Source organism: Pteronotus mesoamericanus, unplaced genomic scaffold (assembly GCF_021234165.1).
Source record: "Pteronotus mesoamericanus isolate MK-2021 breed Mesoamerican mustached bat unplaced genomic scaffold, CSHL_Meso_final contig_1193, whole genome shotgun sequence".
Lineage (NCBI taxonomy): Eukaryota > Metazoa > Chordata > Mammalia > Chiroptera > Mormoopidae > Pteronotus > Pteronotus mesoamericanus.
In genome coordinates, this window is record NW_026555039.1 from 2,430,200 (window position 1) to 2,445,605 (window position 15,406).

The 15,406-nt window shown below is 69.8% G+C and overlaps 1 protein-coding gene across 1 annotated transcript; it reads left to right on the forward strand.

Moving 5' to 3' along the window:
* Positions 1–9,637: 9,637 nt before the first annotated feature.
* PEX10 (peroxisomal biogenesis factor 10) lies at positions 9,638–15,378 on the forward strand. Its single transcript, XM_054584052.1, has 6 exons — positions 9,638–9,784; positions 10,649–10,729; positions 11,143–11,549; positions 12,740–12,915; positions 13,018–13,153; positions 14,137–15,378. Exons 1-6 carry the CDS (start codon positions 9,673–9,675, stop codon positions 14,203–14,205), a joined length of 981 nt encoding a protein of 326 aa, XP_054440027.1. The 5' UTR covers positions 9,638–9,672; the 3' UTR covers positions 14,206–15,378.
* Positions 15,379–15,406: the final 28 nt, after the last annotated feature.

Below are 15,406 nucleotides of genomic sequence, written 5' to 3' on the forward strand. Positions count from 1 at the left end.
CAGCCGCACGCAGGCCGAGGCCCGGCCGCACAGGCTGGACCCCAGACCCCGCCCGAGTCGAGACACCTCTGCCAGTCTGACAGCATCCAGGCACCCGGCCCACCAGCCCGTCAGCGCAGGTGTCGCTCCTGAGGGCCCCCCAGCCCGGGGCCCCACGGTGTCCGCCCCTCTCCCGGGGGCGGGGCACCCCCTTCTCCCAGAAGGTGGCTCCTTGAGCTGGGGGCCGGCAGGCTGGGGCCAGCGGCAGACACGCCGCGCACGTCAGCGGGCCTCACTCAGCTCAGCCCACTGCGCGGACGCTCCGGACACAACGCCGCCGGTTGTTCGGGGCGGGACGGGAAAGCCCCGGTCCCCAGGCAGCCCGGGCACAGCCTGCAGCTCATACCCGAGTGGTATGCAATGCTCCCACGCGGGCAGGTTCCACCCGGCCGGGCGTGGAGCTAATTACACGGCAGGCGAGCGACTGGAGCCGTCTGCACGGGGCGGCGGCGGGGCCTGCGCTGCCTGCCGCCGGGCACCCCCCGCCCCCGCGGGGCCCTCGCACCTGGCCGGGCTCCCTGCACGTCTGCACACCTGTGTGATTCCAAATGCTGGAAGTGGAAATGTGGCCAGCAAATGGCAGGGGGCAGAAGTCAGCACAGCGGCAACCCCGCGCCCAAGGGGACAGTCCCAGCTGGGGGCGGGCAGGACGCCCCACGTCCTGATCTGGGCCGTGGCTGCAGGATCTTGTTCAGCCAGGCACCTGAGCTTTCAACACTGGGCACCTTAGAGTCCCATCCTTTAAAGTCGCCTGAGCCAGCGTAGCCGACTTCAAAAGGCCACAGGACACAGAGAAGCAGCACAGCGAGGACCGGGCCCAGAGAAGCCAAGCGCCTCCCCGGGTGCTTGGCCAGCAGCATCGAGGCCCGCGGGGGACCCCTGATCCACAGAGGGACCCAGGGGTCCGACCGAGCTCCACGGACCAGGAGGGGAGCTGGCAGCCCAAAGCTGCCCTCCTGATCAGCCCGTCCCGCCGTCCCTCCAATGGGGAACAGGGTGCAGGCTCCTCACGGCAGCCGCCGATTCTGGGGGAGCCCGCTGGGCCGCTGAACCCCGAGCCCCAGTGCCGCCTGCCCCAAGGCCTCACTCACCCACAGGCAGAACGTTGGTGCACAGGAAGGCCCGTCCGCTCTCCAGGCAAGGCCCCGGGTCCTCGGGCGGGGGAGCCATCGTGGGGGTCCGGGGCTCTGCGGGCGGCGGGGGCGGCGGGAAAGCGGCGGCCTGGCCTCCAGCCCAGGTTAGCGGCCGTCAGCCGGAGGCAGGAAGAGGCTGCTCTGAGGTCCCGCGGGCCCCAGGACCCCCGCGTCCCCTGCTGGGATGGAGCCGGCAGCTCATGACGCCTGGGGAGGGTGGGGGGAGTGAGGCCTGTGTGGTGAACGGGGCCGCCTGGCCCCCAGGCTGCCCTCTGCCCCTAGGGCGTGGCCGGGCCCCACGCCCCTGGCTCTGCCCGGCCTCCTCACGGCCTCCCCCCCTCAGCCCCCCCGCCAGCCTCTGCTCGGCAGCTTCTTCTGCGTGGACCCTCCTTTCTCCTCTCCATCCCTCCCAGTCCTCTGCGGGCCCAGCCGTCCTGGGCGCCTGCCGCTCCCCCTGAACCTCCTCCCTGGGGCCGCAGGGAGACTGCGGAGGCCGCGGGGGGCCCTGGACCGGCTCGGGACGGGGCGTCCGGGACGAGGCCCGCAGATGGGCGTCGGGCCCCCCGGGCCCCGCGGAGCCCCGGAGCCGTGCTGCGCCCACGCAGGACACGGCGACGTCCCTCTCCCAGGGCCCCCGCAGCAGCCCCACCTCGCGTCCCTCCTCCAGCCCAGGCCCCTCAGGCCCCCTTCAGTCGCCCCAGGAAGCAGGGCCCTCGGCGGTCCCTCCTGCCTCACACTGGCCCGCTTCAGCCCACGCCCGCCCTGGCCCGCCCCTCCAGGGTCAGCAGCAGGCCGGGCTTGGCTGCCAGGCCCCTCTGCAGAGCATAGGGAGTGGACGCCAGGCCGTGCAAAGCAGGTGCCCAGGACTCACGCCTCGCCCTCCAGCAGAGGGGCCGCGTGGGCCGGCCCCTCACACGCCCGCCTTCTCTCCCGGCGCCCCTCACGGACGCCCCGCGCAGACTCACCCGCACGGACGGGGTCTCCCGGCCCAGGCTCCCTGAGGCCAACACTGGCTCCAGCTGCCGTCCGGGCCGGCTTCCTGGGCGGCACCGCGGCTTCCTGGTGCAGTGGGAGCCGGGAGCCATGTCCAGACACGTCTGCCGAGCGCGGGCCGGGCGTGGGGCTCCGGCTGGGCTGGTGCAGTCGAACCTAATTAGGCAACGGCACCGGCACAAGCCCAGGCGAGGCCACCGCTGACCATGAGGTCAGCCGTTGGCGGGGGCCCGGCTGCTCGCCGCCCGCCCCTGCCCCAAGGCCCCCCACGGCACCCTCACCTCCAGCCAGGCCAGGCCCCCTACAGCGCCAGGGCCAGCGGGCGCAGAGCGGTGAGGCCCGCGGGTCAGAGGGGCCCTGGGGCTCGCGCATGGGGCCAACCCCAGCTGGCCCTGCTCCTCCTCACACGGGACTTGCCGGCTGCTTCTGACGCCCCCGTGCCCCGGCTGGGTCCCGCCAGGCAACCGCTCGCTGAGGGAGGGCCGGAGGGACCCCTGGGCAAGCCGCGGCTGTGCCCGGACTTCCCGCCTCCTGCCCCCACCTCCTGTGTCAGCGCCCAGGAAACAGGGCCGCCCCAACCACCGCTGGCACCCCCAGCTCTGCAAGACCCTGGGACCCAGCCTCTGGAGGGGCAAAGGTCGGGGCGGCACCTTCTCCCTCCCAACCCCCCGCTGGCCACCTAGGCCATGGAAACCCTGCTCTCTGAGAGGGCACCTGGGGCCCAGCCTGGGCTGGCCATCTGGCCTGAGGCTCTGAGGGCCGACGCTGCCCCCCAGCCTCCGCCTCGTCCTGGGGCCCAGCAGCCTGGGTCCCTGGCCCCGCCCTCCCCCAGCCAGGGCTGCTGGGTGGCCCTGCGCTGCCCTGTGTGCGGTATCTGGGCTGGGGGTGGGCCCCGAGGTCGGGGAAAGCCGGTGAGGTGATGCGGAGTCGGATCAGGCGCCCTGTGGCTGCGCCCTCTGCCCTCCCGGAGCCGCGAGCTGCCCAGGGCCGCCGCCCCTCCCTCCCCGGGCCGCATGGGCAGGAAGGCCAGGCGCCAGGGCCGGTGGGGTGCGGGGGCGCCACCCGAGCTGGCCCCACGGGGCGTGTGGGTGAGACACTGCAGAGGTTGCGTCTCACTCGGAAGAGGCGAGCTGCCACTTAAGAAACAAAGTGACAACGAAGGACAGGCAAGCTGCCACTTAAGAAACAAAGTGACAACAAAGGACAGGGTCTGTCCCTAAGGGTAAAAATCAAGCTTAGGTTAGAATAAGCATTTTGGAGAACTCTGTGTCCACCCCGCGAGCCTGACGGTTTCCAAGGGTTCGAAGGATTTTTCCCATGAGCGCAACGGGCACACGTGTGGTATCATGAAATGCACCGACATTTAGAAAGTCTGCCCAATTCAGCAATGTTCTCCAGGGGCCCCAAGACCGACGTTCCAAAATTGCGCGTAGGATCCACTGGCCACTGGACGCGGAAAAAGGGCGCGGCGTGTTAACGCGGTGGAACCGCGAGCGGCGCTGCCGGCTCCGGCTCCCCCACAGTGACTGCCCGGCAGGAGCCCCCGTCTGCTCGGCGCGGGTGCGGCGTCCAAGGAGAGAGAGCCTCCGGGACCTGCAGGGCCAGCCTGCTCCACACGCCCCCAACAAGGCGCAACGGCACTAGAGATTTGCAACAATGTAAAAACTGACGTTGCTCTTCTCACTGAAACTTTGTTTCAGAAAATATTTACTTTGCATAAAATGTTATTTATGCCAACATGTAACAAGTTGATTATTGTTACTTTTAATGACGCCTCAAGAAGAATTTTTACAGGACTGGTTTTCATTTCTAATGTGGTAAATAGCAAATGACCGGTCAGGAGTGGGTAACCGGCACCCTGGGGAGAGGGCCGGGGTGGCGTGAACTCTTCAGCTGTGGCCAATTTGGGGCTCGGACCAGGGTGTCCTGAGCTTGGAGTGGGGGCCGCGGAGGCTGCACGCCAGCCTCTGAGGTCTCCAGGTGCCCGGGACAGACGCAGCCACACCCGGGCCGAGCACGGAGGACGGCAGGCTGCCACGGACAGGGGCACAGGGAGCGCTCAGTGGTCACTGGCGCTGTGTCTTAGACAGTGCGTCTGTTCTGCGTGATGCGATGCGCCGATTTGATTCGGGGGGCGGCTGTGTTGCACAACCAGCTCACGCAGGTGCTGGCGCCGTCACGGCCGCTCTCGAGCTGCTACGAGCAGCTCCGCCCCCACTGGCTGGGCCGCTCCTGGCCCGAGCTCTGGGGTCCCAACCACCGGTCACACAGAGCGGAGAGGGGTCCAGAGACCCACGCGTGTGCGTGCTGTGGAGGTTGGTCAGACACAATCACGCTGAAACGCCATGCACTCTCAAAACCGTGGACACGGGGGACGCGCCCCGTCTGCCTCAGGGAGGAGGCTGGGTGGGGGAGGGGCGGCGCGGGCTGCCCTGGCCCCTCCAGGACGGGTCCCTGCGGCGCCCTGTGTTCAAGGCCTGGACACTGCGGTAAGAGGGGGTGTCGGGGTGAGAGCTCAGTCTGAGGCCTGCCCCAGCAGAGCCCAGGAGCATCCTCTCCGAGCGTCAGCTTCCTCGTGTGTGAAGCGGGCGCGCCCTCCCCCACAGGAGAGCGCAGGGTCCCCCAGCCCCGGCTCTGGAAAAGCCCCTGGTGCTCCGTGTTCTTGAGCTCTGGGACCCTGGCACCTGTGCCAGGGACACGCCCCACGGGTCCCCCACAAACAGGTCGGAGGGCCCGAGGGCAGGTCCGAGGCCTCCGGCCACCTGCACGCCACGCGCTCCGCCCGGGAGCCCCACTGGGCCCCCGCAGGCCGCCCCATGACCTGCCTCCCGCGCGAGGTGGAGACGTAAACACAGGGTCTGGCACAGTTACCGCTCCTCTTACTACAAACCCTTTTATTACAAAATCACAGGCATGTGACTCTAACATCACAATATCCCGCTCAAGCACACCGTGTGGCATTTTAGGTGGAACATTCAAATTAAAGCTATAAATCACTGCAGCCCCATTATTATTCTGCCAGCCACCGTCACGCGGGCCTTCCTTCTGCCAGCCCCGTGTGAGGGGTGGGTGCTGGCTCCACCCCAGGGGGCTCAGGGTCAAACACGGACTGGGACGACCCCCTGGGGCCCCGAGGAAGGACAGCGGAGCCATCGGTCCTCGCAGCCCGGGCGCCGTCCTGAGTCCCTGCGGGGGGGCACGTACAGGGTGCGCCCCGTGTCCCTAAGCCGGCGCACACCGAGCTCCTCACCGCGGACCGGGGGCCCCCAGGCAGTCGGGCAGGGAGCCTGTGCCCTTCCCGCCTGCAAGGCCTAGGCTCGTAGAGGGGCACATGCCGAGGCCACGGGGCGGGCACAAAGGGGGCTCCGGGGAGACGGGGGCGTAGAGCCCGGGTCTCAGCTGTGAGCGGGAGCCCTCGGTGCGAGGGGGCTCCCCAGCAGAAGGGGCAGCGGGCACCCAGGCCCCGAGGCAGGAGGGGCCAGCCTCTCCTGGGCCCCGCACCGGCTCGGAGACCCAGCCCCAGCGCTGCAGGGGGTAGCACAGGGGAACTGCCCCCTCCAAGGCTGGGGACAGTTCCTGCTCTCCCTGTCCCTCCCTCTCTGCCCTTGACCCTGAGGGGCTGACTGTGGGCCGTGACACGGAGCAGCTGGCTCGGACCTCCACGGACTCCCCCCACCCCTCAGGCTGCAGGGGCGCTGAGGGGGCCACGGGGGTCCGAGGGCAGAGGTGGGGCCAGAGCTTGGCCATGGCGGTGCTGTGACCCCCAAGAGCAGCCCCCGGAGGCCTGGAGAGGGAGTGGAGGAGAGGGTCCGGGCGACCAAGCAGAGGGCGGGCCCAGATCGCCTTTTTGAGAAGCCCTGTGTCCGTGGAGGGTGCAGCCAGAGGGGGACGAGTAGCAAGGAGGTCGGGGGTCCTGTGGTCTCCCCGGGTCTCCATCTGGCAGACAGGGAAACCGAGGCCCTAGCCCACACCCCAAGCTTCCTGGCTCCAGGCCCCGCCCCCAGCACGGGGCGGGGTCTCTGCAGATGGCGAACCTTCAGGAGGGTGTCTCCGGGAGCCTCCAGCACACACCCCCTGGCAGACCCATCCAGGAAGAGCTCCCAGGGCAGGGCCTGCCCGCCCCCTGCCCTGTGCCCTCCAATGCAGGTGCCCGGAGTGGGTGCCGCTCCCTGGGCCGGAGGGAGGGAGCAGGCAGATGACCTGAGCCAGCTGTCTCGGCGTCGCCCCCGCCCAGTGGTGGCCCTGTTCAGCCCCCCTCCCTGGCCTGGCCTGGCACCCCTGCCCTCCCGTTTCAGGTGGCCCAGGAGTCCGTGCACCGCTGGGGACCAGGCGCCGCCCCTGAGCGGGACTTCTCAGCTCAGCTGTGAGGATGGCTCCGCTCCCTCCTGGCCACCCCGGTTCCCGGTCTGGCCCCAGGCTGGCTCTGGTCCAGGTAGAAGTGCCGTCCACCAGGAACCTGCCCTCCTGTCCAGGCCAGCCCAGGACACACTGGCCCGGCCACGGGTGGAGCCAACCACCTGCCGGTGCCCAGAATCACCCGCCACCCCTTCCTGGACCAGCCTAAGCCCCTGGCCCCAGGCTGGCTCTCGCCCCACTGAACAAGCCCCTGGCAGGGCGCTGCTTCGGGAGCTGAGGTGGGGCCTCCTTTCTGCCTGGCTCGGGGAGACCTCTGCATCTCCGGGCAGGAGTGCACTGTCCACCTGAGCCCACGCCACCTCCTCACCCCACCCCACGCCCACTGCAGCTGCCAGGGCTGCCAGGGCCCTGTTCTGTGGGTTCATTCGAGGGCGCAGCGGCACTGCACCCCGAGGGCCTGCCCGAGCCCTCCCCAGTCCTTCTGTGCAGGCTACCGCGCTGCGGGGGGTGGGGGAGCGCCAGCCACCTCTGCCTGAAGCCCACACAGCACCGCACCTTCCTGCCCGCATCCTCGGCAGGGCCAGAGCGGTCAGAAGTCATGGGAGACACGTGGGCACAGGCCCGGCCGCTCAGGGGAAGGGAATGAGTTTGGTCACCCTGAAGCTGCCCTTGGCAATATTTATTTTTAAGCTGTTGATTAAGAAATAAAACCCTCAGAGAGAGCCTTTGACCCTCCCCCCTTCCCTGCCCTCGAGATCCAGACAGAGAAGCCTGCTTCCGGGAGCAGCCCTGGCATAACCCGCTTCCGCAGCCGCGCCCTGGCTCGGCCAGCGGACTCTGGCCTGCCAGCGAGATGCCACCGGTGTGTCCCTGGCTCCGTGTTGCCTGGCAAGAAACTTCCTGCCATGTGTGTTGACTGTTCCGCAGCTACCTGCCCATCACCTGTCCTCAGTTCTGAAACCTGAGACCCCGTCGTGCGCCCAGCCAAGACCCCAACGGCGGGAGGGACAGGGTTCCTGCTTTAGCCTCACACAGGGCCGGCGGCGACCAGGGGCACCCTCCTCCCGGCCCTCGTCCGCAGCCCCAGCCGGTCGCAGAATCCTGGGACATGAGAACACGGTAGCCCAGGGAGCTCCAGGTTGTGGTCACCAGGGGTCACCGGGGACAGGAGAGAGGATTTATTGACGGGCAAGAGCTTCCCTGCACCCCCCTCCCTGACTTTTCTCTGAAGCCTACCGTCGGTCACTCCCCTCAGCCGCGTTCCCGGCTTTACACTGAGGCCAGGTGAGCAGTCCCTCTGCTCTGTCTTTGGGTCTGAACCAAAAGACATTCCCTGATCCCCTAAAATCCTGCCACCAACCCGGTAGAGCGGGCAAGCCAATGGCGACACCTGCTGGCCGTTTCGGGGCTCTGCGGCACCAGCAACGACGCGGAGGCACGCGGGGCAGGGGCGGGGTCGGGCGGGGGGCGGGGGCATCCCAGGAACCACTCCCAGAACAAGGCACTCAGCGGTGGATTCTGGCCTTGCCCAGGCAGGTGGGACCCTGCTGGTAGGCCGACCAGCTAGCGAGGGGAGGGACAGCACCCAGGGCAGGCCCCGCCCTCCTAGCCGTGACCCCGTGAAAGGCCACTAAACCAACCCCAAGTCTGGCTCAGAAACCATGGGCATGGTGTCTGTCTGTGCAAACCCACAGGCCTGGGCGTCTCTGGGGCCAGGAAGGATCTGTGGGTTCCAGACGATTAGATGAGAGCTGGCCACAAACTTGTGAGGCCTCAGGGTCCGTGTGCGGGCCAAGCCTCGCCCCCGACCCCGCCGAGGGTCTGCCCTAGGCTGCCAACCGAAAGCAGCAGGCAGCCTCTGCCTCCTGGAGATGGGGAGCACAGGCCAGGGCGCCGCTCCCAAGAGGCAGAGGGGCAGAAGATACTGTGAGACCACCTGGGTCGAGACCTGGCCTCCAGGCAGGGCCTGCCTGGCCAGGGCGGCCCCCACCAGCTCAGAGCCGGCCCCGCGGCCTGGCCTAGCCACAGCCTGGTTCCGCGTCACAGGGCTGGGCCAGGCCGGGGTTCCTCCCGCAGCCGAGCCTCCGAGATTGGGGAGCAGAGCGGAGGTGAGACCAGGGGGCTGCTGCTAGTCCCGCCCCACGCCCTCCCGGCCCAGGTCCAAGGGGGGCGGTGGCGCTCAGCCCTCCTGGCCCCAGGGCTCCGCCCGCCCACTTTCTCTCCAGCAAGCCCGCGGCAGGTGCCAACAGGGCAGGGCGCTTCTGTCTGCAGCTGACCCGCGGCCCTCCCTCTGCACAACCCTCCTTCTCCCACTTTCCTTCCCCAGGTCCCCCCCAACCAGCTGTGGCTGGAGGCTGGCACTGGGCCCTCCCAGCTGTCCCCTCCACTGTGTGGCTTTGACACGTCCCCAGGCCTCCCTGGGTCCCTCCTCTGAGCCAGGCGGCTGGGAGGGGCCCGAGGTGGGAGCTTCTGGCGCCCGGCGCGGGGCGCCAGGGGGGTGAGTGGAGGGGCCTGTCCTGTCCTTCTGACCGGGGTCACAGATTCTGCGCCCCTCCCCACACTGGAGTCGCCAGAGCACCTCGGCGGGGGGGACGGGGGGGCGGGGCCAGTGAGGTCCCTGAGGGTCAGAACGTAAGATGATGACGAGTTGCTGGAGAGCAGCGCAGGAAGGGGGAGCCTGCACCACCTTGGTCCCCTGCGCTCCCAGCCGGCCGTGGAGGGCGGGCGGCCGGCGAAGCTTCCCCACGTCGCGGGGGTCAGCACCCGCCTCTGGCTTAGATGCCCGCTTGCCGTCCCTCGAGCTCATCCCAAGTCCCGCTCTGCGAAGTTGCCAGGTCAGCTTCCAGGACCCGAATGCGCAATGTGCCCAGCGCCCTCGGGTCGGGCGCACCCCTCGGTCGCGGCCCCTCCTCCCAGCCTGGAGGGCTCGCCCACTCGGCTCCCGCACGTGGCCGCCCCTTCGGGTCCGGGCGGTCAGGAGGCGGGGCCCACTGTCGCCCCCCGCGGCCCCGCCCCTCGCGTTGCCCAATCCGAGCCCCCGCGCGCTCCGGAGCGGCTCCGCGGCAGTGACGTAAAAGGCGTGCGCCGCAGGCCCAGCTCGGGTGACGTCAGGCTCCGCCTGCGTGGGCGGGGCTCGCCGGTCCCCGCGACCATGGCTCCCGCGGTCGCCAGCGCCCCCGAGGTGGTTCGCGCGGCGCAGAAAGACGACTATTACCGCGGCGGGCTGCGGAGCGCGGCGGGCAGCGCCCTGCACAGCCTGGCGGGTGAGGCCAAGCGGGCGGGGCTCCGCGGGGGTCGGTCTTGGGGCCGGGGGGCGACCCAGGCCCACCCGCGGGCGAACCTCCGAGGGCGCGGCTGGCGGAGTGACCGGCTCCGGAGGACGGTCTCGCCCGGGGGTGGCCCAGGACGCCACTCCGAGAGGCGGGCGGACGAGCCCCCAGATCCGCCCGGGGCAGCTCGGCCAGGGCCTACGCCTCCGCCGAGACCGGCGCTGGAGAGTGAAGCGCGTGCCGCGGGCGCCCCGGCGGCGGGGAGGACGGCGGGGCCGGTGGTGGCGAGAGGGTGAGGGAGGGGAAGTCTCGCGGCGGCCGCCGAGGCAGCCCGCGGTGGGGACACGACCAGAACTAGCGGTGTGTCTGTGCTACAAACGCTTAGACTCGGTCGCAGGAGCTCTTGTTGGTGCTTTATAAGCAGTAACTCGTTTAATCCTTAAAACATTTCTGCGAGGTAGGGCTCGTCATGCCCAGACCCACGGATTGGGACAAGCGTTCCTGAGAGCCGGGAACTTGCCTGAGGTCACAGGCTGCAGGGTCGGGAGCTGGGACCGGGTCCCGGATAGGGGCCTGGCTTGTGCCCTCGGTCACCACCGCACTGCGCGTGCTCGCGGCCCTTCTGGGCACCCGGCGAGCCCTGAAGAGGGAGACGGCTGCGGTGGGCGGGTTTCCAGGAGACACAGTGGCCCAGGCGAGACCGGTGCGAATGGAGCGGAGTGAGACGCACCGCAGGGCTGGCAGGAGGTGCCCGTAGGGCCGTCTCAGCCTGGAGGACCGGCGGTTGGGCTGGGCCTTGGCAGCAGTGGGCCTCCCTTCACCCCACCCCCACAGGGACAGTGCTGTTTCTGCCCCCAGGTGCCAAGAAGTGGCTGGAGTGGAGAAAGGAGCTTGAGCTGCTGTCAGACGTCGCCTACTTCGGCCTCACCACGCTGGCAGGTAGCACCCCTGTGGGTCCCGGGGGCTGAGGGGCCCACAGCCCCGGCCCAGCCCGGAGCACAGCAGGGCCCACGGCAGAGTGAGGTGCCCCTGGAGCTGCTTCCCAGTGTCCGTGGAGTGGCCTGGGCGCTGCCCCGGGAAGGAGGGACCAGCCCTAAACCCAGCCGGGCCCGTGCAAGCTCTGACGTCCGCTCGCCCGGCACGTCTGTGTCCCCCTTTCATCCTTCTTGTGTCCCCGGGGGCTTCTGTCCTGGGCCTGGCCCCCAGTGCTGTCGCAGTCGGTTCTCTGGCTGAGACCTGTCATCCAAGAGGGGCCCCAAGCCTTGTCACAGGCGCCCGGGGTCCTGCATGGAGCAGGCCGGGGCTCTGCAGGGTGCATGGCGGCCTCAGCCTCTCTCGTGGGTGCCCCCCAGGCTACCAGACCCTCGGGGAGGAGTACGTCGGGGTCATCCAGGTGGACCCGTCCCAGAGCCGCGTGCCCTCAAGGCTGCGCCGGGGGGTGCTGGTGGCACTGCACGCCGTCCTGCCCTACCTGCTGGACAAGGCCCTGCTGCACCTGGAGCAGGAGCTGCAGAGCGACGGCAGCGGCCCCCGGCCCTCTCAGGGCAGCCTGGCACCGGGTCTGCGGGGCCGGTCGGGAGCCAGGCGCTGGGTGCACCGGCAGGCGGCGGCCCTGACGGAGCGGCAGAGGAAGGCGCTGCTGCGGGCCGTGCTGGTGTTCAGGCAGGGCCTGGGCTGCCTTCAGCGGTTCCACGTCGCCTGGTTCTACCTGCACGGCGCCTTCTACCACCTGGCCAAGAGGCTCACCGGGGTCACCTATGTAAGTGCCGGGGCCGCCCAGGCGGCCCCGTCCCGGGTCGTCCGTGTGGGGTCGGCTCTTCAGGGCTTTTGTGGGCCGGTCGCGGCCGGGGTCACAGTCCTTGGTTGGGTTTTGTTGATTGACGTTTTGCTAAAAACAAAAGCAACAGAGCTGCTCAGTCTCGATAGACCCTGAGGGCCGGGCGAGTGTGCCTTCCGTAGCTGGCACGTGCGGGCCAAGCTGGGGGCCGGGCCCTGCCCTGCCCTGCCGTTTGCTCTGAGCGTAGGCCATGCCTTCCAGACGGCCCTGGTGGAGGGCCGGGCATAAGGACGTATTCCTGCCGGTGACCCCCCGAGCCCACTCCTCGTCCCTGGCCTGTGCTGGCCCCTCCGCTGGGCCACCACTCTCTCCCCGCCCCGGCTCCCTTGCTCCTGCTCACCCAGGCAGCTGCCCGCTCTGGCCCACCCACCCACCGGGGGGTCTCCAGGCTCGCAGTCCTGGCTGCTCTCAGTGCCGTGCTCCTTGTAAGCGGGGCCCCCCGCCGCCTCCCTCAGCAGCATTGTCCGGGTGCCTGCACCCCCCGCATCGGTCTAGGCCGGCCCAAACACGCTCCTCCCCGGGCAGCGGCCGAGGGGCTGTGACAAAGAGGCCTGAAACAGGAGGCTCACCCCTGAGGGCTGCGCCCCGTCCCGGGGCTGCCAGGGCCCCTGGGCACAGGCGGCCGGGCCTGGCGCACGTGGCTGTGCCCAGCGCTCGCTGCAGGGGAGGCTGGTACACAGCGTCGCCTGCAAGCGGGGAAGCCTCGTTTCTGCCACCGGCGGGTGGCAGCACGTGCGCCTGTCCTCCTGCCCTGCTGGGTGCTCCTTCTCGGGCATCTCTGCCGGTTCCTCTTCCCTGAGGTGGGGGTCCCTGGACCCTCACCCGCCCCCACGGTGACCTGCAGGCTCCCAGCCTTGAGCACCTCGCCCCTGGAGGAGAAGCCCTGAGCTGCCGAGCAGCACCGCCCCGCCCGCCCCGCGCTAGGGCCCCAGAAGGCGCCCCGTCCCCTCCCGCAGCTGGGAGGCCCCCTGCTGCTCTGTCTGGCCTTTGGACCCAGAGGGCAGGGTTGGGCCTCACTGGACGGGGCTCGAGTGCCGGAGGGTGGGGGCTGGGCACCAGGCTGGCCACTCCACGCCCACTGATCTCTGGCCGTCCCCTGGGGCCCTGGACAGCTCCGCGTGCACCGCCGGCCTGCAGAGGACGCAGGGGCCCTCGCGAGCTACCGGCTGCTGGGGCTCGTCTCCCTGCTGCACCTGCTGCTCTTCGTGCTCCTGCAGCTGTACAGCGCCCGGCGGAGGCAGCGCGCCCGGCGGGAGTGGAGGCTGCACCGAAGCCCATCCCACCGCAGGTGCGCTGGCAGCCCGGGGGCGGCGCCTCCGTGTGGGCGTGGCTGGCCCAAGGGCCAGGCACTCGGGAAGGACCCTGGGGCTCAGCCCTCGCCTGCCCACAGGAGCCACGCAGAGGAGAAGGCGGTGCCCCGAAGCGCCCTGTGCTCCCTGTGCCTAGAGGAACGCAGGCACCCCACGGCCACGCCCTGCGGCCACCTGTTCTGCTGGGAGTGCATCGCCCAGTGGTGCGACACCAAGGTCGGTGGCCGCGGGCCTGGCGTGCAGGCTCCCAGGCGGGCGTGCAGGGTGGCCTGGGGGCTGCTGCAGGCCACAGCCTGCCCCCGGGGCCTCTGGGCAGGGGGCGGGGGGAGGGAGGAGTGGGGGCAGACAGGTGTCCTTAAAAGTCCCCAGGTAAGTCAGGTGTGGGCCCGTTCAGGAGCCCAGGTGCCGTGGCTGCCGCGTGGGGGCTCAGCCAAAAGCAGGCTGGAGCCGATCCAGTCTCTGCACGTTGTTCCTGGGGGCCCTCCCGCGCCCCCAGCTGGCCGGGCCCCCGGGACGTGGCCGCCGCCCTGCCTCTCTGAGACCCCAGGGCATGGGGCTGCACCGAAGCCAGGCAGATGGTGCAGAACGGCTCTTGTCTCCGTGCCGGCTCCGGGGAGGGGTCTGGCTCCTGGGCCCCCGCACACCTGCACTGGCAGGCGGGCCCAACCCAGCATCTGAGGGGCACGGCCGGGGGGGTGCACCTGTTGGCCCAGGCACAGGCTGCTCCGGGCCCTGTCTCTGGCTCGGGGGCCTGAATGGGCACCTGCAGGCGAGTGCCGACCGTCCCGGGCTGGAGGGAATGTGGCCAGGCCTGTCGGGGGGTCCTGGGGAGTGGGGCCACCGGCCTCAGGAAGTGGGACCAAGCACAGGCCCGTTCATTCCAGAACCTCCCCGGGGCTCAGGCAGCCACAGGCACCCGGCCACCGTGGGGCCCCCGGGCCTCTCCGCACAGCTGCCGTGGTGGCTGAGCCGGCCCCCCGGCCCCGCGTGGGCAGTGGCGGTCTCGCTGGGCCGCTGGGCCCTGCTCCTCTTCCCAGCCGCCTGGGCTGAGGCTTCCCCAGCAGGTGTGCGGCCTTCAAAGAAATGCTCCCGCCTATTTCATGTTGAACAGGAGACACCCCGTGTTACTGGAGACGCCCGGGGCCGGGGGGGCCACAGTCTCTGCCAGGACTCAGCCCACGCTCTCTTCTCTCCGCCAGATGGAGTGTCCCCTGTGCAGGGACAAGTTCCCGCCCCAGAAGCTCGTCTACCTGCGGCACTTCCGGTGACGAGAGGGTGGGCGGCCCAGGAGCCACCACCACCAGGAGGAAGCATAACTCTGCCCTGAGGTGAACGCTGCCTGCACAGGAGCCACAGGGTTCTCTCGTTTTACCCTTTTCTCCCATAAGACGCTGCACCAGCAGCCCAGGACAGGCACCGGATGGCGGGGCCCCGGGGCGGGGTGCGGGGGCCTCCGCCCCGCGCAGTCACCCGAACCTGCAGATGGCATGTGGCCGGGGAGCCGCAGCCCAGGACGCCCCGGTCACCTCGATGGCCAGAGAACGGGCCGCCTGGCGGGTGACAGGGCTTGGCCTGAAGGAGCAGGCGTTGCGCTCGGTTTTGAAAACGAGACTGTTTTCGGGGCATCGTCAGCCCTCCAAGCCCCACCCCCTGCAAACCACGCGGTCCACCCACAGGACTAAGAAAGCGGCACCCGGTCGAGGCCCACTGAAGTGCGCCGCACCACCTGTTAACGTGCATGTGCAGCCAGTTCCCCGCACAGAACGTGGAGTCCGGGCCTCACACACGCTGGGGGCTCCCAGCAGCGGCGCGCCGCCCACCCAGGGCTCCCGCTGGGGCCAGGCCAGCCTGACGGAGCTCTGTTGTCCTAACTCCTCAGAGGCCCCTGGGTGGGAAGGTGTCACCTCTGTCTCCAGCTTCCTTCCTGCCACTCGAATGCTGTTTCCAGGTTTTTAAAACTACTTGACTTGTGCCAGAGGCAGGGCTTGGCCCCAGGCATCCTTAGGAACAGGCTACACGGCAGCGCTTGCGCGCTCAGGGCGCCGCGAGGGTGGAGCAGGCGGCGGGCGTCCAGAGGGCTGCTGTGCCAGGCCCCGGGCCACCCCTGCCAGCGTGCGCCACACGGGCTGTGGTGGGGCCCGCACAGGCGCCCCGCATCAGAGATGGCCCTGCTCTGCTGGGTGGCAAAGGCCCGCTGCAGTCGGGCCTCTCCGGTCCCGGGGCCCCTGCTCAGGCTCCAGGGGGCACAGGGCTCCCGTTGCCTTAGCCCGAGGGCCGACCGGGGAGCCCGTGGGGGAGGGGAAGAGGCACGCATGGCCCAAGTGCCACCGTGGGACACCATTGGCAGGATGGAGGTCTGCGCGCGGCCTCCGTGGAGCAGGAGCTCAACCTTGGCCATGCACGTGAAGGCGGCCCCCAGGCGGGCAGGGAGCCACCTGGCCAGGGGGAGAGGCCCACCCCCACCCCCAC